General features: G+C 42.9%; 2 protein-coding genes across 2 annotated transcripts in view; one reads left to right on the forward strand and one right to left on the reverse strand.

The window, feature by feature from the left end:
* LOC137657634 (YTH domain-containing protein 1-like) overlaps positions 1-24017 on the reverse strand; it is a 165040-nt gene that overhangs the window by 86467 nt on the left and 54556 nt on the right. The window lies entirely within an intron of this gene.
* Positions 9574-24017, forward strand: part of LOC137657972 (mitochondrial Rho GTPase-like) — a 65349-nt gene continuing 50905 nt past the window's right edge. Inside the window, exons 1-2 of the mRNA XM_068392694.1 lie at positions 9574-9590; positions 23451-23645. Of these exons, the coding sequence (XP_068248795.1) occupies positions 23456-23645 (190 nt within the window). The 5' untranslated portion in view covers positions 9574-9590; positions 23451-23455. The remainder of the gene's footprint in view (positions 9591-23450; positions 23646-24017) is intronic.

The raw sequence follows: 24017 nt of genomic DNA on the forward strand, positions 1-24017 counted from the left end.
TGTTTATTTACATTCGTCAACGGCTTAACCACCGAGTTTTAGTACATCGTTAAACGCCTCTTTCTCGCGCTGAGAATCACTGCATAAAAGTATTATAACCCCATGAGGTGGACAATTACGTATCCCACATGTGTTTAGGTTGGAATAGCATTCCACCACGGGCGACGATGTCCATCATAAACGGATTAAGTGACTTCTTCAAGTTCTTAAAGATGTGTTTATGGTATCTGGACGAGAGATGCAGACTACGTTCTTTGGAGCAGGAATTTTAAAGTATGGCGTTGATTCTGTTTAAACGAGGGTTTTAAGTGAGATGCATTAGCCGTTCAAACGGGGCCTCCGTCCGTGTTAATTTCAATGTGGAATTTCGGTGTGAAATACGAGGTGATGGAAAGAGGGTTCACGGAGAGATCCTCTTGACATTTGACTCTCGTAAAGTGATCTCTTAGAATAGCGTAAAATATAATGTATAGTTTTTTTTTACTACTACGACTACTACTGTGCTACTTCTATTACCATAGATTATTATCATTATTGTTGTTATTGATGTTGTTGTATTTCGGGAGTAAACACTCTTTCAAATAAGTTTTATTAGCAGTAATTGCTACCCAGTGGTGTTAGTTTTGTAATAAACCTTTTAATATAAACAATAAAAAAGGTAAAAAAGGTTAATTATTATTATTATTATTATTATTATTATTATTATTATTATTATTATTATTATCATTATTATTATTGTTGTTGTTTTTGTTGTTGTTTTTTCTATTTCCGGAGTAAACACTCTTTCAAACATGTTTGATTAAAAATAATTGCTGGCTCAGGGGCGTTAATTTTGTAATTAACTTTTTGAAATGAATAGAAAAATTTCATTATTATTATTATTATTATTATTATTATTATTATTATTATTATTATTATTATTATTACAAGCCAAGCTGCAACCCTATTTTGAAAAGCAAACGGATAGGCTACAAGCATTAAAGGTTTAAAGGCTACTCATGAATAGCAAGGGCAAGGGACAGTGACATTGGCCTATCAAGCAGGACAACGCCCTAGAGACTGACCATATTTACTGCGATATGATCAGCGCCCAAGCCCCTCTCCACCCAAGCTATGACCAAGGAAAGCCAGGCAATGGCTGCTGATGACTCAGCAGATATACCTATAGGCTCCCCCCAAACCCCGCATCTTTAGCTCACAAGGATGGTGCGGTTGCAGCGACCGAAGAAGCAAACGAGTTTGAGCGAGACTCGAACCCTAGTCTGGCGTTCACCAGTCAGGGACGTTACCACATCGGCAACCACAACCTTCAATATTGGTCAATGCGGAAAAGAAAAGGGGGGATAAAGAAGAATCAATGAGAAATACAGCAATAAGGAAATCATGATAAACAACAATGTTATATGAATAACGGATAACAATATATGAAATGAGATATTTTCATCTCATCCTAGGTCTATTGACACAAAAAGCCTCGGTTAAACTTCTCCAGTCGTCTCTGCCAGGGAGGAGGTAAAGGGAAGAAGAAGAAGAAAGATGTCTTCAACTTTCTAACAACTTTGAACCACGTTTGAACTTTCGGAATTAATTTGATTTAACTATTCGATTGGGAAGATCGTTCTACAACTTCATCACAGCCTGAATGAAATTTTTAGAATACTTTGTAGCATTCAGCCTTACAAAATAAATGTAAGACTTATATTATGCAGTGGTTGGTCGTCTGGGAAGATCTGAATGCAAGGGATAGTCAGAATTATGAAAAATCTCATATGGCATTTGAAGAGCTAATTCAATGACGGTTTCGTAGATACTCAGGTCAGGGTTATTTATTTTAACAAATCTTTAGTTTTTGTCTAATTAGGACCAACTGCTGGAGACTTAATGTGGAAACAATATTCAGATTATGGTAGGATTGAAGGACTTAAATATTTCCTGAAAATAGATAAGTCCCCTTAATCTTTAGATATTTAATCAATACGTCGATTATTTGCGCAATTGAGGAAAAGGCAGGTGATTCCCAAAGGTGAATTTTCAGTCAAGAATTACACTTAAAATTTTAAATGAGGTGTATGCAGTTAAAGAAAAACTGTAGATTTTAAGATCTTGGCGGGGAGTATCCAGTTTCACAGACTTCCTATCAATCTTATATAACATGAATTTTGTTTGGATCCAACTTCATCCTCCGTAATATGCCATATTCACGAATTTTAATTATAGATCTCTGTTAAGAATTTCGGAATCCCCAGCCCTAAACTCCGTTGATGGGATCGAGGCAAAGAGAGTAGTATCACCTGCATAAGCACTAAATTTGTTTTCAAGGTTGAAACATGTGTGTATATACTAGAAAAAGAGTAAAGCAGAGGATCCCTTCCCTGAGGAACGCCAGAGGGGGCTACATGAATGTAACATATCCTGTAATCACTATGGTGTCCAACAACAAATCATTATCATCATCATCTCCTCCTATGCCCATTGACGCAAAGGGCCTCGGTTAGATTTCGCCAGTCGTCATTATCTTGAGCTTTTAACCAATACTTCTCCATTCATCATCATCTCTTACTTCACGCTTCATAGTCCTCAACCATGTAAGCCTGGGTCTTGCAACTCTTCCACTCGATGTAATCTATTACTATGAAAATATCCATCAACTTCCATCTGCTTATGTTTGAAACTGTAGATAACAACCATTCTTGTGCAAAATAAATAAATAAAGAAAACAAATAAGAATTATCATTATGATATAATATCTGAAAATTCAAAAATTCCAAACGATAGGGAAATATAACTAAGAAACTTAAGTTAAAGATGCATTTTCCAAAGAAACCGTGGGCTGTTAAGACTATAGAGGCATGTTACTTTCTTGAAAAGTAGCACTGAACTTGGCAGGGGATCAGGCCAGTCTTCGAATGCTTACTGAAATGAGGCTAAGGTGTTCAGTCAAAATAAGAAATGCCCTTGTACTAAGAATTATTGTTGTAATGGATAGCGTTGGCACCACTAACACATCTTGCCAAATGAGAACGTCAACAGATCAGAAGACAAAGAAGAAGAATATTAGAAAAAAACAAAAAAGTAAATTATTATAGATATACTGATCAGCAAAATCAGTGGCGGCCTATTGGAAATGTCCCTGTCTGGTCATCGCCAGACTGGGTTCGAGTCCCGCTCAAAACTCGTGCGTTCCTTTGGTCGTTGTTGGCAAAGGATTGGGTATTTGGGGGAGCCTTATAGCGCTACCTGCTGAGTCACCAGCAGCCATTACCTGGCCCTCTCTGGTCCTAGATAGGGTGGAGAGGGGCATGGGCGTTGATCACATGTAACCTACACTGTTAAAAAAAAAACGTTTTTATTCGAAAATTCTCCGTAAAATTATACAGTAAAATACAGGAACCATAATTTTACCTGACTTTGTTATTATCTTCCAAAGGTTGGTGATCGCGATATCATTCCTTAACGTCAATATATCCGTTTTTAAAATGACAAAAATCCTGGATTAAATGTTACCAGGCATTTACCGTTATTTTTCTGGCAAATGTTTAACAGTGTGACATTGCCCCTGCAAGTAGGACAATGCCCTTGAGACTGGCCATGTATATATATATATATATATATATATATATATATATATATATATATATATATATATATATATATATATATATATATATAATGTATGTATCTATGTACATCTATATGTATATATATACATATATATATATATATATATATATATATATATATATATATATTATAAATATATATATGAATATATATATATATATATATATATATATATATATATATATAATATGTATATATAGTTATATATGTATATGTATACTGTATATATTATATATAAAGATATATATATATATATATATATATATATATATATATATATATATATATATATATATATATATGTGTGTGTATATATATATATATATATATATATATATATATATATATATATATATATATATATATATATATATGTATATATGTATATATATATATATATATATATATATATATATATATATATATATATATATATATATATATATATATGTGTGTGTGTGTGTGTGTGTGTGTGTGTGTAATATATATCATATATATATATATATATATATATATATATATATATATATATATATATATATATATATATATATGTGTGTGTGTGTGTGTGTGTGTGTGTGTGTGTAATATATATCATATATATATATATATATATATATATATATATAATGTATATTATATATATATATATATATATATATATATATATATATATATATATATATATATATATATATATATATATGGTAAGTCTCTCGGGCATTGTCCTACTTGCAAGGGCAATGTCAATGTCCTTTGCTTCTGCCAGTCATGAATAGCCTTTAAAGCTAGACTCATAGATGCAAAGATCAAGTGTAGAATTGACACAGTTCATTGCTTGTAGGCGATTGTGGATTAGATACATATAAAAAACATGAGTTGACGTGATTAAACGAGAAACACGGCTTACGTGAACATGCATGTGAGTCATGATGGTCTGCACCAAGATGGAATAAGATAAGGTGAGTTACCGCGCATGGTGCCGGGAGCTCGGCTGTGCTCTGTGACGTCACCTGGAGAGTTCCGAGCGTTTATTTGAGAGCCGTCCTGTACAAACAGCCTTATTATTTGTGCCTATTTTTGGATTCCGGACATTGCATTTATGGAATTAGGCTGATATTAATGTCTTTATGACTATAATACCAAAATACATTCCTATATTTCATTAAAAATCTTAATATATTTCTCTCTCTCTCTCTCTCTCTCTCTCTCTCTCTCTCTCTCTCTCTCTCTCTCTCTCTCTCTCTCTCTCTCTCTCTCTCTCTCTCTCTCTCATTTCAATGAAATAAGTTTTCAATATTACTGAACAATTTCTTCTATCTTTTTTTCACAACTTTGCTATGAACATTTTCCTTCTTAGTTTATTTCTATTCTAAAATTTAGCCAACTTCTAATAATAAAAATCTCATTACCTCCTTGGGAACATCAATATTGATGGCTTTGAATATATCAATAAGATATGAAACGGCTTTGACTCCTGGTTTTAGACCATGACCATGGGAAATTTTGAATAAATATTGCATATTTGTAGATTTTCTCTAAACTGATTACATGACCTATATAATACCTTTTTCTTCACAAGTGATATCCTATTATCGACTTTCATCTACATAAACTGACCCTAATGATGTATACTTATTTCTAAATTTAAAAGCCACGAACCCTCCCATCAAAGAACTTAAGGACTCGTATCCTATCAGTGTTTCAGGTTTTATCTCTCTTAAATCTTTTACTTGATTTTCCTGCCTCGGTCTCATTGTTAACAGAAAGAAGGTGCTTCATGAGACACTCAGAGATATATAACTCGGAATCTAGATGATTGGGAGCAATATTTAACCTTTGACATGAACCACTTATATTTAAGCACTCTGTAATGACACAAGATGTACAGTAGCTTCATCATTATTACAAATATCAAGACCTTAACTCGTTAATTATTCTCTTTACTTACTATGTATAACCGTAGTATATATTGAAACTCCAAAGGTTACGGATGATCGTGGCAATGACCAATTTGTCTTATGTAAGAAAAGGGATGTTCGACTGTGTCTTGACATAGCCGTCTTGTCATCAAGAACTGTAATCCTTACAGACCATGCAACGTGTTAAACGATAATCCTTTTAATGGGACGAAACCTTTTTGTCTTTCACTTTAGCATTAATAACAAAATATAGCATCTATTTCAACTTGACGTGGACAGTTCGAGAAAGCACCTCTACCTTTCTTTACGACATACTTCATTTACAAGTTATTCAAGCCAAACCAACTAAAAATCAAAGATATAAGATCCAATGTTTCATTACAAAACTGTCATTTCAATAAGCCTTTGTTACTACAAAATTTGATGTAATAAGCCACTAAGGAAGTGAGTAGCTGAACTGCTGTTTCTCACATTGACGTTTATAACCTCACACGTTCAAGTGACTCATTAATTTTGTAGTATATTTTGAGATTATTTACTGATAAAGGTACGATGTTTTACATAGATTTTGAGATAATGATTTTATCTCCAACCTGAAAACCATAGTCTTTTAAATAATTTTGAATCAAGTTGATTAGATGGGGTGGTTCTGCCAAGACGAAAACTTTTCAAAAATTTCGAAGTAACAAAATTTATTATTTATTATAATCTGAAGGTTAAATAATAGTATTTATACATACGAAAACTTTTCTTGTAAAATTCTCTCTCTCTCTCTCTCTCTCTCTCTCTCTCTCTCTCTCTCTCTCTCTCTCTCTCTCTCTCTCTCTCTCTCTCATCTTCAGAAACATTCTTCTCATCGTAGCTAAATATTTACTTGGATGAGGAATATGATTGATATATCCATATATTCTCATGTTTTTTTTTAAGTGAGCCTATTCATATACAGTTCACCTAGTTGCCCAAAATGCTAAATGCAACATATGCCTAGTAAATGAAACTAAAGTGACGAGATATTAGTGATAGGCTTACCCGAACCCCAATAGTAATTACATTATTATAAAGATTTTATGTCAGTATGGCAGTCTTAGGGCAACAATTGAGCAACTCGTGCCTATGGTTTCTGGAAAAATCATTGGGTAGGAAATGTGACGAACAAATTACTGCATATTTGGGATTGATACCATCATTTTCTTTGCATATATTCACCTACTTCTTACTTAGTTCTGCATCTTTTGGGAAACGGGGAAATCTATTTACTTTTCACCACCAACAGTTACAGTGGTCTTATAAGAATTGGAGCAACCATACATTACAAACATAACTATTATGAATCTGTCAATGCAAAAGAAAACAAGAACGCCTGTTAAAAGAAAAAAAAAAAAAAAAAAAAAAAAAAAAAAAAAAAAAAAAAAAAAAAAAAAAACTGCATATTTCCCACCTATATGTCGCCTGGCTGAACTATCCAGGTGACGTCATGAGCGTGAGTGTAGAAAACGGGACCGCCATGTAACTCACCTTATCTTTGTCTGCACGTAGTGCTTGAAACGACTTTGATTTAAAAACATATTTAGATAAATAGTAAATATTTCAATTGTAAATACACTAAAAAAATATTTATATATACAATGATGTATATATGTTATAAATTGTAAGATTGTAAATGTGTATTTCATAATAAAAGATAAAACAGTAAATTGCAGCACGCAACACTTGTTTGGTGCGTAAGCGACCAAACACCAGGACCTCGTACGACGTGCATTGTTGCATATACAATTAACGTGAATTTGTGCTTCAATTTTTGCAATAAGCATCGTGTTTTAAAGAATGATGTTATGACGCTTATTTTATGTATTGCATATTTAATGCATAAAATTGTTAGACAAGTAAGAATTATAAGCATATTTCAATATGACAGACGGAAAGCTAAATTGTAACATGTAGGCTGAGTTACAGCAGCCTTGTTTAAATCGGATTAGATATACGGGATAAAACTGATACCGTATCATTGATAACGGATAATTCATGCCAGGGAGCTTAACACTCGAGGAACGTGAAAATGTAGACGATTTACGAATTATTAATCTATGATCACGTCCAATCTATATATTATATAAGCTAATCCCTCATGGCGTAGCTAAGGGCCGGGGTTGTCCTTTAGAAAATGTTCCCTGGGCCTCCAAAGCAAAGTCAGAAAATAAAAGTAAGTATACTTTTAAAATTACCACCAACTCACAAGGGTAACGGGAATGGGATGGGGCTCTCTGTTCTCTGCTCGTGGTCCCACAAATGGCTAGGTACGCCCCTATAAGCTATATCAATTTTATTACCTCCGCCAATGAAGTAGGAAGGAGGTTATGTTTTCGCCCCTGTATGTGTTTGCGTATGTCTGCTTATGAACAACTTACTGGCCACAATTTTAATCGTAGAGTAATGAAACTTGCAGGGATTAACTAATGTAAAAAGCTGGAAATTATTACATTTTGGAAGGTCAAGATCAAGGGTCAAGGTCCCTGTCATAGTTTGTATGTGATAGATCTTTTTTTTAATGTTACTTATCTTAAATATTCTATAATTTTTATTCACTACTTCTGTTATATGTTTTATTAATTCTCTTTCCTTACTGGGCTGCTTTCCTTGTTGGAGTCATAGCCCTAGTAGCATCCTGGTTTTTCAACTAAGATTGTAGTGTAATGATAATGATAATAATAACGAGGGGGATTTGGCCATGGAAGTACGAATTAAACTATGAATTCTTATGCGTAAAAATTAAAATCATATTTGCCCTTAAAGAAACATGATAGCTGAAAGTAGGAAATAATAGTGAATATAAAAAAAGCTTATGTTTTATCACATCATAGCAACTACTGAAGGAAACTGTAGTGAAAGAGATTGTAGAAGATCAGGTTAGAAAACCTTATAGAAATACAGAGACGGAGTGAAGCGTGACAAAAATATGTAGACAAATATGAAAAAAAGAGGAGGAAGTAAAAACGTACCAAACAGTAAAACTTAAAGATGAAATAACGGATAAGATAAGCAAGGGAATAGAGAAGAATCTTGCTATAAAACAGCATGGTGAAGCTGAGATTCATGGGAAGTTAAGGTAGAATGGATATATAGAAGGATATAGCGCAGTGCAGGGGAGGTTATTATAACTATGAAGACTGAACTTGACATGCAACATTAAAACATATGCAGGTTATCTAAGCTGTGTTATGTGCGCCCCGTACAATATCAGTGACTTAGCCCGGAAAATGAAGGGGCTCAATATATAATAAGAGCGATGGGGATAATAGAAGTGCTCTCAGGTTAGATTGAACCTGGTAATGATGTCCTGTCTGATCTTAGCAAATTAAAATCGCAGTTCGCAACTTCGCACCTGATCGTGGTGTGCTCACGTGAAGTGTGTTGCAGTCATTGTAAAACCATGAACTAAACTCTTAGCCATCCATCCCAAATGACAATCTATGCCAATGGAATATGAATTAATAAGCTAGAAATAATTGCCATAGCCGATTACAGAGTATGCAAGATTAACTAGAACTCATTTCATGAAATGTTCTGATCCTCAGCTGTCACCGGCCCGACCTCCCAACCCAAATGACAATCTATGCTAATGAAATATGAACTAATAAGCCAGAAATAATTGCCATAGCCAATTACAGAGTACACAAGATTAGATAGAAATCATTTCATGAAATGTTCGTCTGATCCTCAGCTGTCACCGGCCCAACGGCATTGTGGGACTAGTATTGACTTTTCAACGCTCGTCTTCTTCTTCTGCTAAATTTATCAGCTGATTTCTGTGGACCCCGCTCAAGCAGAATCGAGACCTATCCTTTTACATATATGGAGGTGGTTGTTGTTCCTTGATGACGTATCCTACTTTAGTTGACAACTTTTTTTACCGGCCGAGAGTTTGATAAAGTCCCTCTGTTGTATTGTTATCTGACACAACCTGTAAGTGAATACTTTAAAAGTCTTTCCGCCAACCATTCGTGCAGTGGATAGGATAATGTTATTGTAGGATAGGGCCGTGTAGGATAGGTACGATAAGCCAGTGTAAGGTTATGAATGGGCCTTATCTTTGATTTCATTTTGTGTTGCTTTCGTTTATTGTATGCCAAAGAAATTTTGCTTGTATTCTTAGACCTTATACTGTAGTACATTGTTATATACCTGTTATGTAAGGTATCCTAAGCTACCGGCAGAACGTACAGTAGTTAATAGGCTACCTTATGGTAGGGACGTCATAGGATGTGTCAAAATACAGGACGCTTTTGACAGATGCCATGTTTTGTATTTCTTGTCTCTAAATGATAATCGGGAAATGTCACAAAGATCATACTTGTAATGTTGATAAAAAGAACATGTTTACTCATGAATGTCATGCTTGCTTGAAACCTTGAATAGGAGGATAAAGGTACTTTGTGTATAGTCGCTGTAGAGATTCAGGGCAAAATAAGCTCCACGGAGCCTTTGTATATCAGCGGCCAGTTCCTCCAGCCTGCATAAAAAATTGACATTAACTAACCTAAACTTGCCCCCCCTCCCCTTAACCTAACGTACAAGCTGCGGCCTTAACTACTTACCTAACGGGGGCCGTGACCCCCTTACACTGCCGTATTCTAAGTCAGCCGTCAATCCCGTCATCATACATATAGGTGGCCACTATTATGCATATACCCCACCCCACCCCTTAATGACATCATAGCTAATCATGTCTCCTGCTTCAACAGCTTTCATAACACATTCCCTGAAAGGGATTATATCTTAGTTTAGTTTAAAATTTGTAAGGGGATATATTTTGACCACTGGTAACGTGGGAGATCATGATTGGCAATGACGTCATCAGGGGCCTATTTCACACGGAATCTTTATGGCAACTCTAGCTCTGATAACCTAAGGATGTGATTTTGATTACATTTAAGTGATTCATTTCTGGCCGTTATACACCCCGTAAGCTTAACAATAATGGGGGACCACCCTGTGAAACTTGGTACTTGGGTCTGGCTAATTTGTAAATATAAAGATTATGATATAGGGAAGAATATCAACATCCCCTAACCTAACCCAGGTTACTGACTTTGGTCTTCCGTACCGTAAAGGTGTCAGCTGTCTACAACTTGACCTAAGCTGTCATATCCTGGTTAACAGGTTTGCCCTCCCCTATCCGATATGACGTAATACATGATAAATCATAAATAAAATTTAACTATCCCTATGCAAGAATACTCAAATTATTATTCATCCCCCATTTGTGATTGTGAGAGGGATTTTTGTGCCTCTGGCCTCCCACAAACTTAACTGATTGGTTTCTTACTGTGGTCCCCCATTATTGGTTAGCATGGGAAGGTTACAAGGGATTAACGAATTAAAACATTTTAAAAGTAATTTGTATATTTCCTAGCTATACAAACATAAGCCCATTATAATAAGGTATGTCTTCGGAAGAGCTAAAACGACAGTTGAAATCATTAACAAAGTAATTAATGACAGGTGATGAGTGCAGGCTAGTAGCCTTGCCCACCTTCCTGTCAACAGTTAAGATGGGAACATAAATTTAATGGATTCAGGTTTGTACAGCTTGGAAAAGGATAATTGTTCCGTAACCGAAATACAAACCACGCTATTTACAAAGGGTATTACTCTTAGCGAAGCTGAAATGACGAGCCAATAGTTTTTAACGAGGGTTAATTACCCCCACGCTAGTTAGTGGGGGGTGGGGAAGGGTAGCTTGCTACCCCTCCCCCCTCCACACACCGGTGACTTGCTTCACTTCACTTTTGGCTCGGCGGGGATCAGACGTGTCTGTTCATCGCCTTCGTGACAGCCTTTAATTTTCTTCTTTTTCTTTTCAGCTTGTGTGATTGGTTGGAAGTTGACCTTCAGTTATTTTCTTTTATTTAATATGCGTACATGCCCTGGAGTTGCTGGCCGTCCTTGTGGGACTTTCATGTCGGACGTGATTACGGATCCTCACACCCTCTGCCCTCAATGTCGGGGCCGACGGTGCGACCAGGATAACATGTGCCGTGAGTGCAGGGAGTGGTCTGCCTCCCTGTGGGAGAGGTTTGGCCGTCGGCGTAAGAAGAAGTCCAAGAGAGACCGTTCTCCTCCGGGGTTAGCCTTGAAGGAGGAAGGTTCTCGGGACTCTTCTTCCGCCGCCCAAACCTCCTCCGAAGCTCCCCCTCGTCCGCCTCCTAAGGAGAGTCGTCCGAGTGGGAGCGCAGGCCCTTGTTCTGTTTCCCTACCTTCGGTGGGGGGAGAGGGGGGAGAGGGCGTCGCCTCCCATAGCGAGGCGGTTCCCCCTCCTCCTCCGGGGGAGGTTATTGATAATAATGCCTTATCCAGTGATGATCTTTTACAGATTTGGTCGTCCCTGGGGCTTAAGGGCTTGCCCTCCAGGGTCGCTCTTATTGACCTTGTCTCGTTGGGGGCCGCTGTTAAACAGTCGCCGGTGGTAGCGGAGGTAGACCCTCTGTCTATTGTCGACGTCGTGGTGACAGAGGCCTCCGACGTGGCTGGGCCTTCCGACGCAGGTGCTGTTGCTGGTGATGGTGCTCTAGGCTCTCCTCCTCCTTCCGTGCATCCTTCGAAGGGGGAAGTGAGTCCTTCGGTCTCGACTGCTGCCCAGCTTCCTTCTGAGGGAAGTGCTTTGACGGAGACTCCCCTTCGGAGGACCGATGGTCCCGACGATCTCCCCCGAGGCCGCCTCCGCCGTAAGGCTCACCGCCCTCTACGCCACAAGTGCCTCCCTTCCCCTTACAGGGGGACTAAGAGGCGCCTTTTTGGGTCTTCGTCCTCCGGGGGGGACTCTCCTCGTCAGCCTCAACCGACTGCTCCGCCCTCCTTGAACCTCTCTGCAGACCGCTCACCATCTCCTGCCGGATCTTCGCCTTCTGAAGAACTCGTCACCCGACGGGCAACGGTCCCTTCGGGGCTAAGGGATTCTTCCCTTACGCGAGCAGGGCTAGCGCACAAGCGCTCTCCTGCTCGCCAGCGATCTCCTGCTCGCCAAGACTCTCCTGCTCGCCGACGCTCACCTGCTCGTCGGCTCTCTCCTGATGTTCGCCCCCCTCGCCAGCGCTCTCCTGCTCGTCAGCGCTCATTTGAGGACCATCGCCCTGCGGTCTCTGACCACCCTTTAGTTCCTGCTGAACTCCCTGCTCACCACCCACCTGGTCCTGTGGCTACGCAACATCGTGCTGCGCGTGTGTCAGAAACACATATTCGCCAACGCGCCAGCGATCTTCCCGTTCCTGCTCGTGAACGCGCCACACCACCTGTCCTCTCACATGACACGCGTCGACCTTCTGCTCGCCAGCGATCACCTACACATGCTGCTCGCCATCGCACGACCCTGCATGATCGCCCGTTTACGCATGCTGCTGCTCATCGCACTACCCTGAACGATCGCCCTCCTGCGGATGCTGATCACCATCGCACCCTTTCACGCGATCATTCACCTGCGCATGCTGCTCGCCATCGCACAACCCTGCACGATCGCCCGCTTACGCATGCTGCTCCTCATCGCACAACCCTGAACGATCACCCTCCTGCGGATGCTGATCACCATCGCACCCTTTCACGCGATCATTCACCTGCGCATGCTGCTCGCCATCGCACAACCCTGCACGATCGCCCGCTTACGCATGCTGCTCCTCATCGCACAAACCTGAACGACCGCCCTCTTGCGGATGCTGATCACCATCGCACCCTATCACGCGATCATTCACCTACACATGCTGCTCGCCATCGCTTACCATCTCGCGGTCATTATCGCCAGCGATCTTCTTCACCTACGCGGCAGCACGATCCCTCGCCGTCGCGCCATCGCTTGCGTTCGTCGCCTCGGACACGTGTTCATTTACCTGCCCACCCTCATGCCCGCGCGATCGCTCGCCCGCGCGACCGCTCGCCTGCGCGCCCGCGCGACCGTTCGCCCTCGCGCGACCGTTCGCCCTCGCGCGACCATAGTTCGCGGCGAATTCCACAGCCGGTGGTAGCACAGGTTGGTATTGCAGGACGAAGACAGGTCAGTACAGCATTCTTCCCCACCTTCTTTTCAGGCAGGTACCGTCGTGTCCACTCCGAAGGATCGCCCGATCCCTTTCACCTTAGCGAGGATTTCGGACTCTGTGTCCTTTGAGCAGCAGACTTGGTTTGGTCCACTGGCACGAGCGTTAGTGAGGGTTATGAAACCAGCACTCGCCGGCCAGGGTAACAAACCAGCGGCTGTCTCTCCTACGCTGAAGAGAAAGAGAGGAGTGGACTTCGTGGTGACTTCCCCCAGGGCGAAGTTGGTTCCCAAGAGGTCGGTTTCGAGGGTCCCCTCTCCTGCACGAGTACTCTCTCCTTCTCCCGTGGACGAGGCCTTTCCGTCCTCAGGTGAGTCCAGTGGGGCGGTAGTCTTCCCCTCGGCACCAGGGGTGGAGACTTCGCTTCAGGCAGGAGAATCGTCTCATGAGGAAGGGGCCCCTCGAACCTCGTTGTTGGGATCCTGTATCCCTCCCAGGAGGGAACCCAAGGATTCCAAGACCATCCCTAAATCCTCTGCAAGGATTCGTCAGGAACCCACGACTACCCAGGGGAATGTCCACGTATCACCCCAGGAAGAGATTCCTGGGGCAGGAGACTTAGCTGCCAGCCCGCAGGGAGGAGAACAGCAAGAGTCCGAACATGCCTTCTGGCAGGTCCTAAGCCTGATAAGGCAACTTAACAGTCTTACGGATCCAGTCATCCCCCCCCGTGAAGGCAAAGACACGATTCTGGATGAAGTGTTTGATGTTCGGAAGGCCCCTAAGACCAGTGCAGCTCTGCCCTGGTCTCGGGGGCTGAAGAGTGCCAGAGCGAGGGCCAATGCTCAGCTCGCACTTCTTGCCTCCTCCAGTCGTTCCACTGCCGGGAACAAACTCATCCCTCTTCCTCGCCTTCAGCAGAGGAGGTATTTCGAGATCCTGGGTGAGCACAACCTCGCTCTTCCTCTCCATCACTCTGTGGAGGAGCTGGCGAAGGGAGTTCCCTTGGAGAAACTCTCTGCCCGGCAGGTGTCGTTCTCGGCGGCAGAGATCCTTAACCACGAGAAGGTCGCTAAGTGTGCCATGCAGGCCACTTCGTGGCTGGACTTCTGGTTAGGATCTCTGGGCATCCTATTGCGATCGGAGGACTTGTCCAAGGAGACCAATAGGAAGGCCCTAGAGACCTTCTTGCTCTCGGGCACCCGCTCCATCGAGTTTTTGGCGCACCAGGTTACCACCCTGTGGGCCAACTCGGTGTTGAAGCGTCGCGATGCTGTGTCCGAGAGATTCCATCCGAAGGTCCCCGCCGTAGATGTGTGTAGGCTCCGACATGCCTCCCTCCTGGGGGAGAGCCTGTTTGAGCCTCAAGACTTGGAGCGAACGGCTGAGAGGTGGAGGAAATCCAGCACGGACTCCCTCCTCCACAGGGCCCTTACAACTCGGCCCTATAAGCCTCCAGCCCCGCCACAACAGCAGCAACAGCCTCGTAAGGCTCCCAAACAGGCACCGGCAGCTAAGAAAGTGGTGTCTAAGCCCCAGCCCTTTCCAGCCAAGGTCAAGAGGGGCGGTAAGTCCTCCAGGGGAGGCAAGACTTCTAGGGGTGGCGGCCGTAGCCGCAAGCCCTAGGGGTGGCAGTCCCCCTGCGTGTCCACCTGTGGGGGGATGCCTTCAGCGTTGCGTCCGCAGGTGGCAACATCACGGGGCCAATGCTTTGACGGTCTCAGTGATCGGCCAAGGTTATCGCGTCCCGTTCACGTCATCTCAGCCTCCCCTGACAGCGAATCCAGTGTCGTTGAGCTCCTATGCCATAGGATCGGCAAAGGGGTTGGCCCTTCAGGCCGAAGTCGAGACCATGTTCGAGAAGGGTGCTCTCCAGGAGGTCGTGGACGGCTCTCCAGGCTTCTTCAGTCGACTCTTTCTTGTAAAGAAGGCTACTGGAGGCTGGAGACCCGTCATCGATCTCTCGGCTCTGAACAGGTTTGTCAAACAAACCCGGTTCAGGATGGAGACAGCAGACACGGTCAGACTTGCGGTGAGACCACAAGACTTCATGTGTACACTGGATCTAAAGGATGCGTACTTCCAGATCCCAATCCATCCGTCTTCCAGGAAGTACCCGAGATTCTGCCTAGACAACAAGATCTACCAGTTCAAGGTGCTGTGTTTCGGTCTCTCCACAGCTCCTCAGGTGTTCACCAGAGTGTTCACCCTGATTTCGACTTGGGCGCACAGGAACGGCATTCGTCTCCTTCGTTACCTAGACGATTGGCTGATCCTAGCACACTCGGAGTCGACCCTTCTTCGACACCGAGACAGGCTTCTAGATCTTTGCCAGGATCTGGGGATCGTGGTAAACCTCGAGAAGTCCTCTCTGCAGCCGTCCCAACGACTGGTTTATCTAGGCATGCTAATAGACACCAATCTCCACAAAGCCTTTCCATCAGACGACCGGATAGCAAGGCTGAGGAGGGTGGCGGAACCTTTCCTCAGGCGAAAAGAACTCCCCGCCCAATCGTGGTTGCGTCTCTTAGGCCACCTATCCTCCCTGGCCCGTTTGGTTCCAAACAGCCGCCTCAGGATGAGATCCCTTCAATGGCGGCTCAAGTCCCGGTGGAATCAAGGATCCGATTCCCCGGACATTCTGATCCCAATGGGGTCTCTGGAACAGACGGACTTGCGGTGGTGGCTGGCCGACGAGAACCTGCGAAAGGGAGTGAGTCTTCTCGTCCTCCCCCCGGAATTGACTCTGTTTTCGGACGCGTCAAAAGAAGGGTGGGGGGCGCACGTTCTGAACCAGAGGGCCTCAGGCCTTTGGTCAGAATCAGAAAAGTGCCTACACATCAACCTGCTAGAATTGAAGGCCGTCTTTCTGGCCCTTCAACAGTTCCAACGGTTCCTGGCGGGTCACTCCGTGGTGGTGATGAGCGACAACACCACGGTAGTGGCTTATATCAACAAGCAGGGAGGCACTTTTTCGCAACAGCTATCCCATCTTGCAGTAGAGACTCTAAGGTGGACCGAAACCCACTCAATAACACTATCAGCTCGCTTCATTCCTGGCAAGAGGAATGTGCTCGCCGACAGTCTGAGCAGGGCTTCGCAGATAGTGAGTACCGAGTGGTGTTTGGATCCTCAGATAGCCAACAAAGTCCTGACTTTGTGGGGTTCCCCGACGGTGGACTTGTTCGCGACAGCCTTGAACTTCAAGCTGCCCCTGTACTGCTCACCAGTCCCGGACCCCAAGGCACTCTGGCAAGATGCTTTCCAGCAACGGTGGGACAACATCGACGTGTACGCCTTCCCACCATTCTTTCTGATGAGAAGAGTGCTCAACAGGACCAGACTATCGGTCAACTGTTCCATGACTCTAGTAGCCCCGCTATGGCATCACGCGGAATGGTTTCCGGACCTTCTGCAACTCCTGACGGAACTCCCAAGGGAGCTTCCTCCACGACACGAGCTTCTCAGACAACCCCACTCCGGTGTCCCTCACAGGGCCGTAGCCTCGCTTCGGCTTCACGCCTGGAGACTATCCAGCGTCTCCTCGCGGAGAGAGGCTTTTCGCAACAGGTTGCGGAGAGAATGTCTCGGCACCTGCGAAAGTACTCTGAGGGAGTCTACCAAGCGAAGTGGAGAGTCTTTTGTGGTTGGTGTCGTGGAAGGGGTATCTCTCCACTCGATGCCACTATTCCAGCAATAGCGGACTTCCTTGTGTATCTGCGAGAAGAAATGCGCCTTTCTGTCTCGGCAGTGAAAGGCTATCGCTCAGCCTTAAGCTTGGCCTTCAGATTGAAGGGCGTGGATATTTCTTCATCGCTAGAACTCTCTTTACTCATACGTAGCTATGAGCTTACCTGCCCCCAGTCGGAAGTGAGACCCCCTCCTTGGAACGTGGTTCGAGTCCTCAGGTCTCTCAAGAGACATCCCTTCGAGCCATTACGCCAGGCCTCCGATCGCCACCTGTCTTGGAAGACGGCTTTCCTACTCGCCTTGGCCTCGGCCAAGCGAGTTAGTGAACTTCATGGTCTCTCGTACGACATCGCCCATTCAAGGGGATGGGAGGAGGTAACGTTCAGGTTCGTCCCTGAGTTTGTGGCCAAGACTCAGAATCCTGGAGTGCCGGATCCTCGGTTCGACTCTTTCAGGATCGCGAGTCTCCGTTCTGTAACAAACGACCCAGACCAGCTGCTACTATGCCCAGTGAGGTGTCTGAGGTACTACTTGAAGAGAACGGCTGCAGTCCGTCCTCATGTGCGAGCTTTGTTTGTGAGCACAGGCAGGACAAAGAGGAGGGTCACCAGGAACACCATCTCTGCTTGGATTCGAAGGGTTATCCACCATACCCTGAATCCTGACCCTCCTCCGTCACGTCGCCCTCGGGCCCACGATGTCAGGGGTATTGCTACATCCCTGGCCTTCAAGAGAAACTTCTCTGTGACGCAGGTACTTCAAGCTGGGGTCTGGAAGCGTCAAACGACCTTCACAGCCCATTACCTGCAAGACGTGACCCACAGGAGCCTCGATACGTTCTCTATTGGCCCTGTGGTGGCTGCACAACAGCTGGTCTAACCTCAGGCTCCTTTTTGGACAAGTAGTAGTAGGTTGAGGGCGTTGTTACCCGGTCATAGTCTGTGTGAATGAAAGAGTATGTCTGACCCTTACTTCTTTCTTCATTCTCCCCTCTCTTGAGGAAGCAGCATCCTGGTCCTCGCATAGCTGACCTCGACCTCTGCAGGTAACCCATGCTTCTTTGTGCTCCTAGTATTAAGCTTAATACTGTTGCGTCTCCCATACCCTGACGAGGTGGTATGGGGAACGTCCTATCCTAGAATTCCTATCTGAAGGTCTCAAGGTCAACTTCATAGGACGAGTCACACTCTCCTCCTCACACTACTTATGTAGGCCACTCGTTCCTAGCGATGCTAGGAACCTGTGAGGTACAGGGGCTCCCTCTCTCTAGTGCTGCTCACTGAGGGATCGAGCCCCCGGGCAAGCCGAAGTCAGTAAGGCTGGGGACTTTCCACCCTTCCTAAAGAGTAAGTCACCCTTTGTAAATAGCGTGGTTTGTATTTCGGTTACGGAACAAATGACAAATTCGAAGATAATTTGTATTTTTCCTAACCATACAAACCTTAGCTATTTACACATATGTGCCCGCCATCCCTGACCCCCAAGTCAAGTCCTACCTCTAAGTGAAGTGAAGCAAGTCACCGGTGTGTGGAGGGGGGAGGGGTAGCAAGCTACCCTTCCCCACCCCCCGCTAACTAGCGCGGGGGTAATTAACCCTTGTTAAAAACTATTGGCTCGTCATTTCAGCTTTGCTAAGAGTAATACCCTTTGTAAATAGCTAAGGTTTGTATGGTTAGGAAAAATACAAATTATCTTCGAATTTGTCATATTACATTTGAAAAATATTTGTATTTGCTCTTATGCATATACAAACCTCTCGTCAAACTAGGGACACTCATTTACTGGTAGGTAGGAAGATACTGTATTTTAGTTACAAACTGATTGGTTCTTTGAAATATACCAGTCTTTGTTTCCATATGGAAGTGAGGAAGATGACCCCAACACCCTTGTATCAGCATATCATTGGCATAAGTAGGCTGATAGTGCTTGGCCAGTACTTACTTATGTACCCAGTGCTTGGTTGATGAAGTGATCTTTCTACCTCAAGGAGGACATGCTGTCTGGAAAGAAATACAACCTGGTGTATGGGGCCCAGTGGGTAGGTTTTCATTCCACTATTATTCCCCAGATAAGGGAGAATGGGGGCGGACTACTACTTGCAGATCCAGTCTATTAAGGAAGGTACTTAAAAATGCAGCTTGCCAGCATCAGTTTCCAATCCAGCAAGTAATTGTAAGAATGCTCCAATCCCCCTGCGATGGGAACGAAAGAAGAAACTGAAGACCCAGTCATTCAACCTTTCCTTCAGATTTTCATTGAACACTTGACATAGGCATGATACTTTGTGGCCCATATGGAAGCTAAGCTGGCTGCTCAACTTCTTGAGCAGTTACCACAGGGGCAAGAACAAAATATTTGAAATACCATTAGCATACTCCTTTTAATGGAAGGCTGTGGATTTTGTTTGGCACTTCCAATCTGGTCCGTCACCTGTCCAACTGCAAGATTATGGGAGTCGGAAGTGGTACCAATACCTCTGACTTTGTGAGCTCTAGTTCGAGTTGGTACTTCGCCCCACTCAGTTTTTTATGCCTCTTTCCTGGTTTTGGCAGTGCTGAAGTCGCTAACATTGAATCCCAAGATTTTGAGTTTTCAGGTCGAACTGTAGAGCTCTCACAGGACCTAAAGAGGATCTCTTCTGGATTACCACCTGATATTTTATGAAGCTAGAGGATAGAGAAGATCTCGAACCAAGATTGTGTGCCAACGGTTTTGAACTTTTGGTTATGAATTCTGGCACAAAACTAAGAGATCCTATAGCCTTCAAAGTGGGTTAATACAAGAGTGTCCGTGTAACTCGCTAACTCACTTTGCCAATGCTACGGTTACCAAAAAAGACGGTCTTGAGAGTCATATCTTTATCTGATTACCTTCTCGAAGGCATGCACAAAAGCCTTGAAAACATGGTTTAGGTTTCACTTCAGGGTCCTGATTTCCCATGGTGGGCAAGACTGCTAGAAGATTTTGAAAGGTGTATCTAGGCTAAGATTAATGAATAAATCTGCTGTCTGTGCTGGAGATACTAACAGATCAGAATATCATATGGTTTGTGGCCATCTGTGAGCAGCCGAGTAGGTTGATATGAGACCTTAGGTGATCAACACTGTTGATCAGCCAGCAAATCTAGTTAAAGGCGTAGGGGTCCACATGTGACCTCATAGATGTTTCTTCTAAGACTGCCCATGTATCTGTGATGGAGAATAGAAGAACGGGAGCTTCCTGTTTAGCTGTGTTGCAAACAGATGGATTCTTGGTGAGGCCTATAATGCAATAAGCCTTTCTGCTATGCAAGGATGTTATGACTTCTTTATGACCCTACATCCGGCTCCTGGTGACTGAGCATATCTACTAGTACATTCCTCTTCTCTGGAATATTTCTGACTGATAGCTCTACATCAGTTCACCTCTCAGATATGCTTGCTTCCTTGTTAGTGGTGTTGCTCATCAAGACTTCCAAGTGCTACCTTAATCATTCTTGGAAAGCTTTTTGTATTCACAAGATTAAGATGCAGATGCTTTTCTTTTGCTTATCATACACCTATTGTAATCAGGTTGGCCAATTGAAGGCCTCACCCCTCCTTCCATGCATCAAAGAAGAGTTGCGTATCTGGAGACGGGGAATTGAGAGGGACTCCCCATGGGAGGTTTTCTTCATCCAGCCACCAGTTGAAATTGGCCCATACTTCCTGTTCAACTGAAACAGGATATGCAGTTGCTATAGGATCAAGTAGCCTTTTAGCTTTTTGTAGCAACCTGGGTATCATGATAAATTAGAAGTTGAATCTTACAAACAAGCAGAAGCTGAAGCAAACTACTGTATGTAGCCATGCTGATAGACACATCAACAACAAGAGAGACTTTCTGTCAGGTGATCGTATCGGCAAGTTCAGAGAGGTAGTACAACTTTCCTGTCCAGAAAGAGCTTCCAGCTTGATATTGGTTGAAGTCTAATCAACCTTCTTAACTCTTGAAGCTTGTTGCTCAGGGTAGTCACGGCCATCTTCACCAGAGATCACTTCAGTTGTGCTAGAGGATTATGGGGGACTGAGAGGAAGGGTATTTCCATTTTCCACTATAGTGAATGATCAACAGAGGAACTAAGGCTATGGAGTTGCATTCCCCTGTAACTTCACCCATTCCTCTTTTTTCTTCATCGCCTTTACCCGTGCCTTGAGATGTCTCGGTTAGAAGAGGAAGAGCTATTAATCACCGGGGCAGAGGATGACTCATCTTGCTGAGTCTCAAAGACAGTGGCTACTCCATTGCATGGTTTCATGGGAGGACCAGAGTTTTACCAATCCTCCCCTTTCTGGGGTTGGGTTTTGGCACAAGGTACAGGAGCTCAGGATCCTGCTTTCAGTGCTAAACTTCTTGTGAGGTCAAACAGAAATACTGTGTGTCAAGACATTAGCAGCTTTTGGACGTTAGCAGCAGTTCTTTCTTCTACACCGGGACATTACTGGGATGCTTTGACGAGATGAAAGGACCATCCCAAATTCGTCCGCATAAAGTCGCGTATATTGGTTCTATCCCAGCTCTCAGGAAGAAGCTATTGGGCACAATTCTTAAATACTGTACAAGAATTAGGTAACCACATAAACTTCTCTTTCCATTATGTACAGGAGTACACACAGGTCCCCAGATACCAGTATCCTTGGCCCGGTGGTAGTTGCTCAACAGGTCTTGTAGCAAACATAGCTCCTTCTTGGGACAATAAACATCTCGTCTAAGGTACCTGTCGGAGTGTAAGTTTAGAATGAGAGGTAAGATTATCTGGATTTTTTTCCAAGTCTTTCATCCCCTTCCGTGGGGTGCAGCTGTTGCTCTGTTATTTATTGGAGCTGACGATAGGTGCAGATGAGCCACATGATTGAGCAACTTTTCTTGGCAATAAGTTTATTTAGAAGTTCTCATAATGAAAATACTTTTAGATAACTTATTCTGCCTCGGATATATTGAAGGTTCTTCATTGACCATCTACTAGTCTTTGGTAGTGACCAAGCATAACACCTGCCTCATTTTCATGTACAGGTTGTTAGGCGGTTGAGTGGAGTCGCCACTTTTGTTCATATACTGGACTAAAGTGCCTCGACATATCACAGGAAAGTAAACCGAGTTGGTTGTAGGGACTTCCTTACTAAGGATAAGTCTTCTATTAAAGACCAAGGGTTTGTATTCTTGTAGGAATAAATCACAAATTTTAAAAAATAATTTGTATTTTTAGTAACTATAGAAACCTGAGGTCTTTAAGTTTCGATTTCCACCTCAACGATTCCGCAAATCCTAGGTCAAAGTGGGAGCTCAGTGGGGTATCTGGTGGGGGATCTCCTCCTCACTTAGCAGTAACTACTGCCATGTTGTTGAAGTTTCAACAGCCATATCCAGCTTAACTGAAAACACACAATTGAAGGATAAGGGTGTTTGGTTAGGAAAAGTACAAATTACTTCAAAATATTTGTGATCTTGAGCAACCTCAATTCTAGTGTTAGTCAATGGTCTCATACTGTTTGTCTAGGCTAATTTTTTTTTTTTTTATGTTCTTCATGTTGTATTTAGAATATTAAAGATTCTTTGTTTGTTTATAAAGTTGCTCATTGATTTCATGCAATCAGAAGAGAATAGTCATTGTATGGAAATCAATGTCATTTGTTCAAAACCCCATTGATTTTATATTGCCATTCTTCCATACAATTTATCGTAATTGCATCAAATTGTACTGTTGAAGATAGAGAAGCTCTCACTGCATATGTCCAGTTGTTTTAACATTTTTTTTTTCTTTTTTTTTTATATATAAATACCCATCCTGTATGATAGCATAAATAGAAAAGGTTATTTTGCTTGTTTACCACATGGAAGCAACTTGTCAGTGACAACGCCTAGTGGTAAAACTTTCATGGATATTTTTACTTTACTGGTACTACTATAAATTCTTTTTGTGGGGGGAATAGAGGATTTTTGCCAAAAGTAACGAATGTCCTTGAAGAACGGCAATCATTTTAAAAATTTAGATTCATTGGGAATGTAAAATGGTGTTTTCACTGATGTTTATGAAAAACCTATTTTTAGTTCTGTTTATAAGAGCAATGATGTCCATTACAGGACAGTACAGAACATATCTTTTTTTAGGTAACATTAAGTTTTGGTTGTATCTTGCTGGTACTGTATTTCTTTTCCCAAATGATTCACTGTCTTGCAGGAGATATGGGTGGGAGCCATCGACGTGGTGTTCGCATCTTATTAGTGGGTGATCCTGGAGTTGGTAAGACATCGCTCATCCTTTCTCTTGTATCAGAAGAGTTTCCTGAGCAAGTCCCCTCGCGAGCCGAAGAAATTACCATCCCTCCAGATGTCACACCAGAAAAGGTGCCTACACATATTGTAGACTATTCAGGTAAGGTCGTGTGTTGAAAATTTAGATAACAAAATATGTTTGTGCACCAAAAAAAATTGTAAATTTTTTCTTGTAATTTTGTTTTAGTATAAGAAATCAAAGTATCAAAGTACAGTACAGCAGTCCAACTCGTATCCAATTTAAAGTTCCAGTACAGTGAACCCTCGTTTATCGCGGTAGATAGGTTCCAAATCCGGCCGCGATAGCTGAAAATCCGCGAAGTAGGGACACCATATTTATGTATTTATTTAACATGTATATTCAGACTTTTAAAACCTTCCCTTTACGTAGTACTGTTAACAAACTACCCTTTAATGTACAGAACACTTAATGCATGTACTACAGTACCCTAAACTAAAACAGGCACAAATA

This window comes from Palaemon carinicauda, chromosome 18 (assembly GCF_036898095.1).
Source record: "Palaemon carinicauda isolate YSFRI2023 chromosome 18, ASM3689809v2, whole genome shotgun sequence".
Classification (NCBI taxonomy): Eukaryota; Metazoa; Arthropoda; class Malacostraca; order Decapoda; family Palaemonidae; genus Palaemon; species Palaemon carinicauda.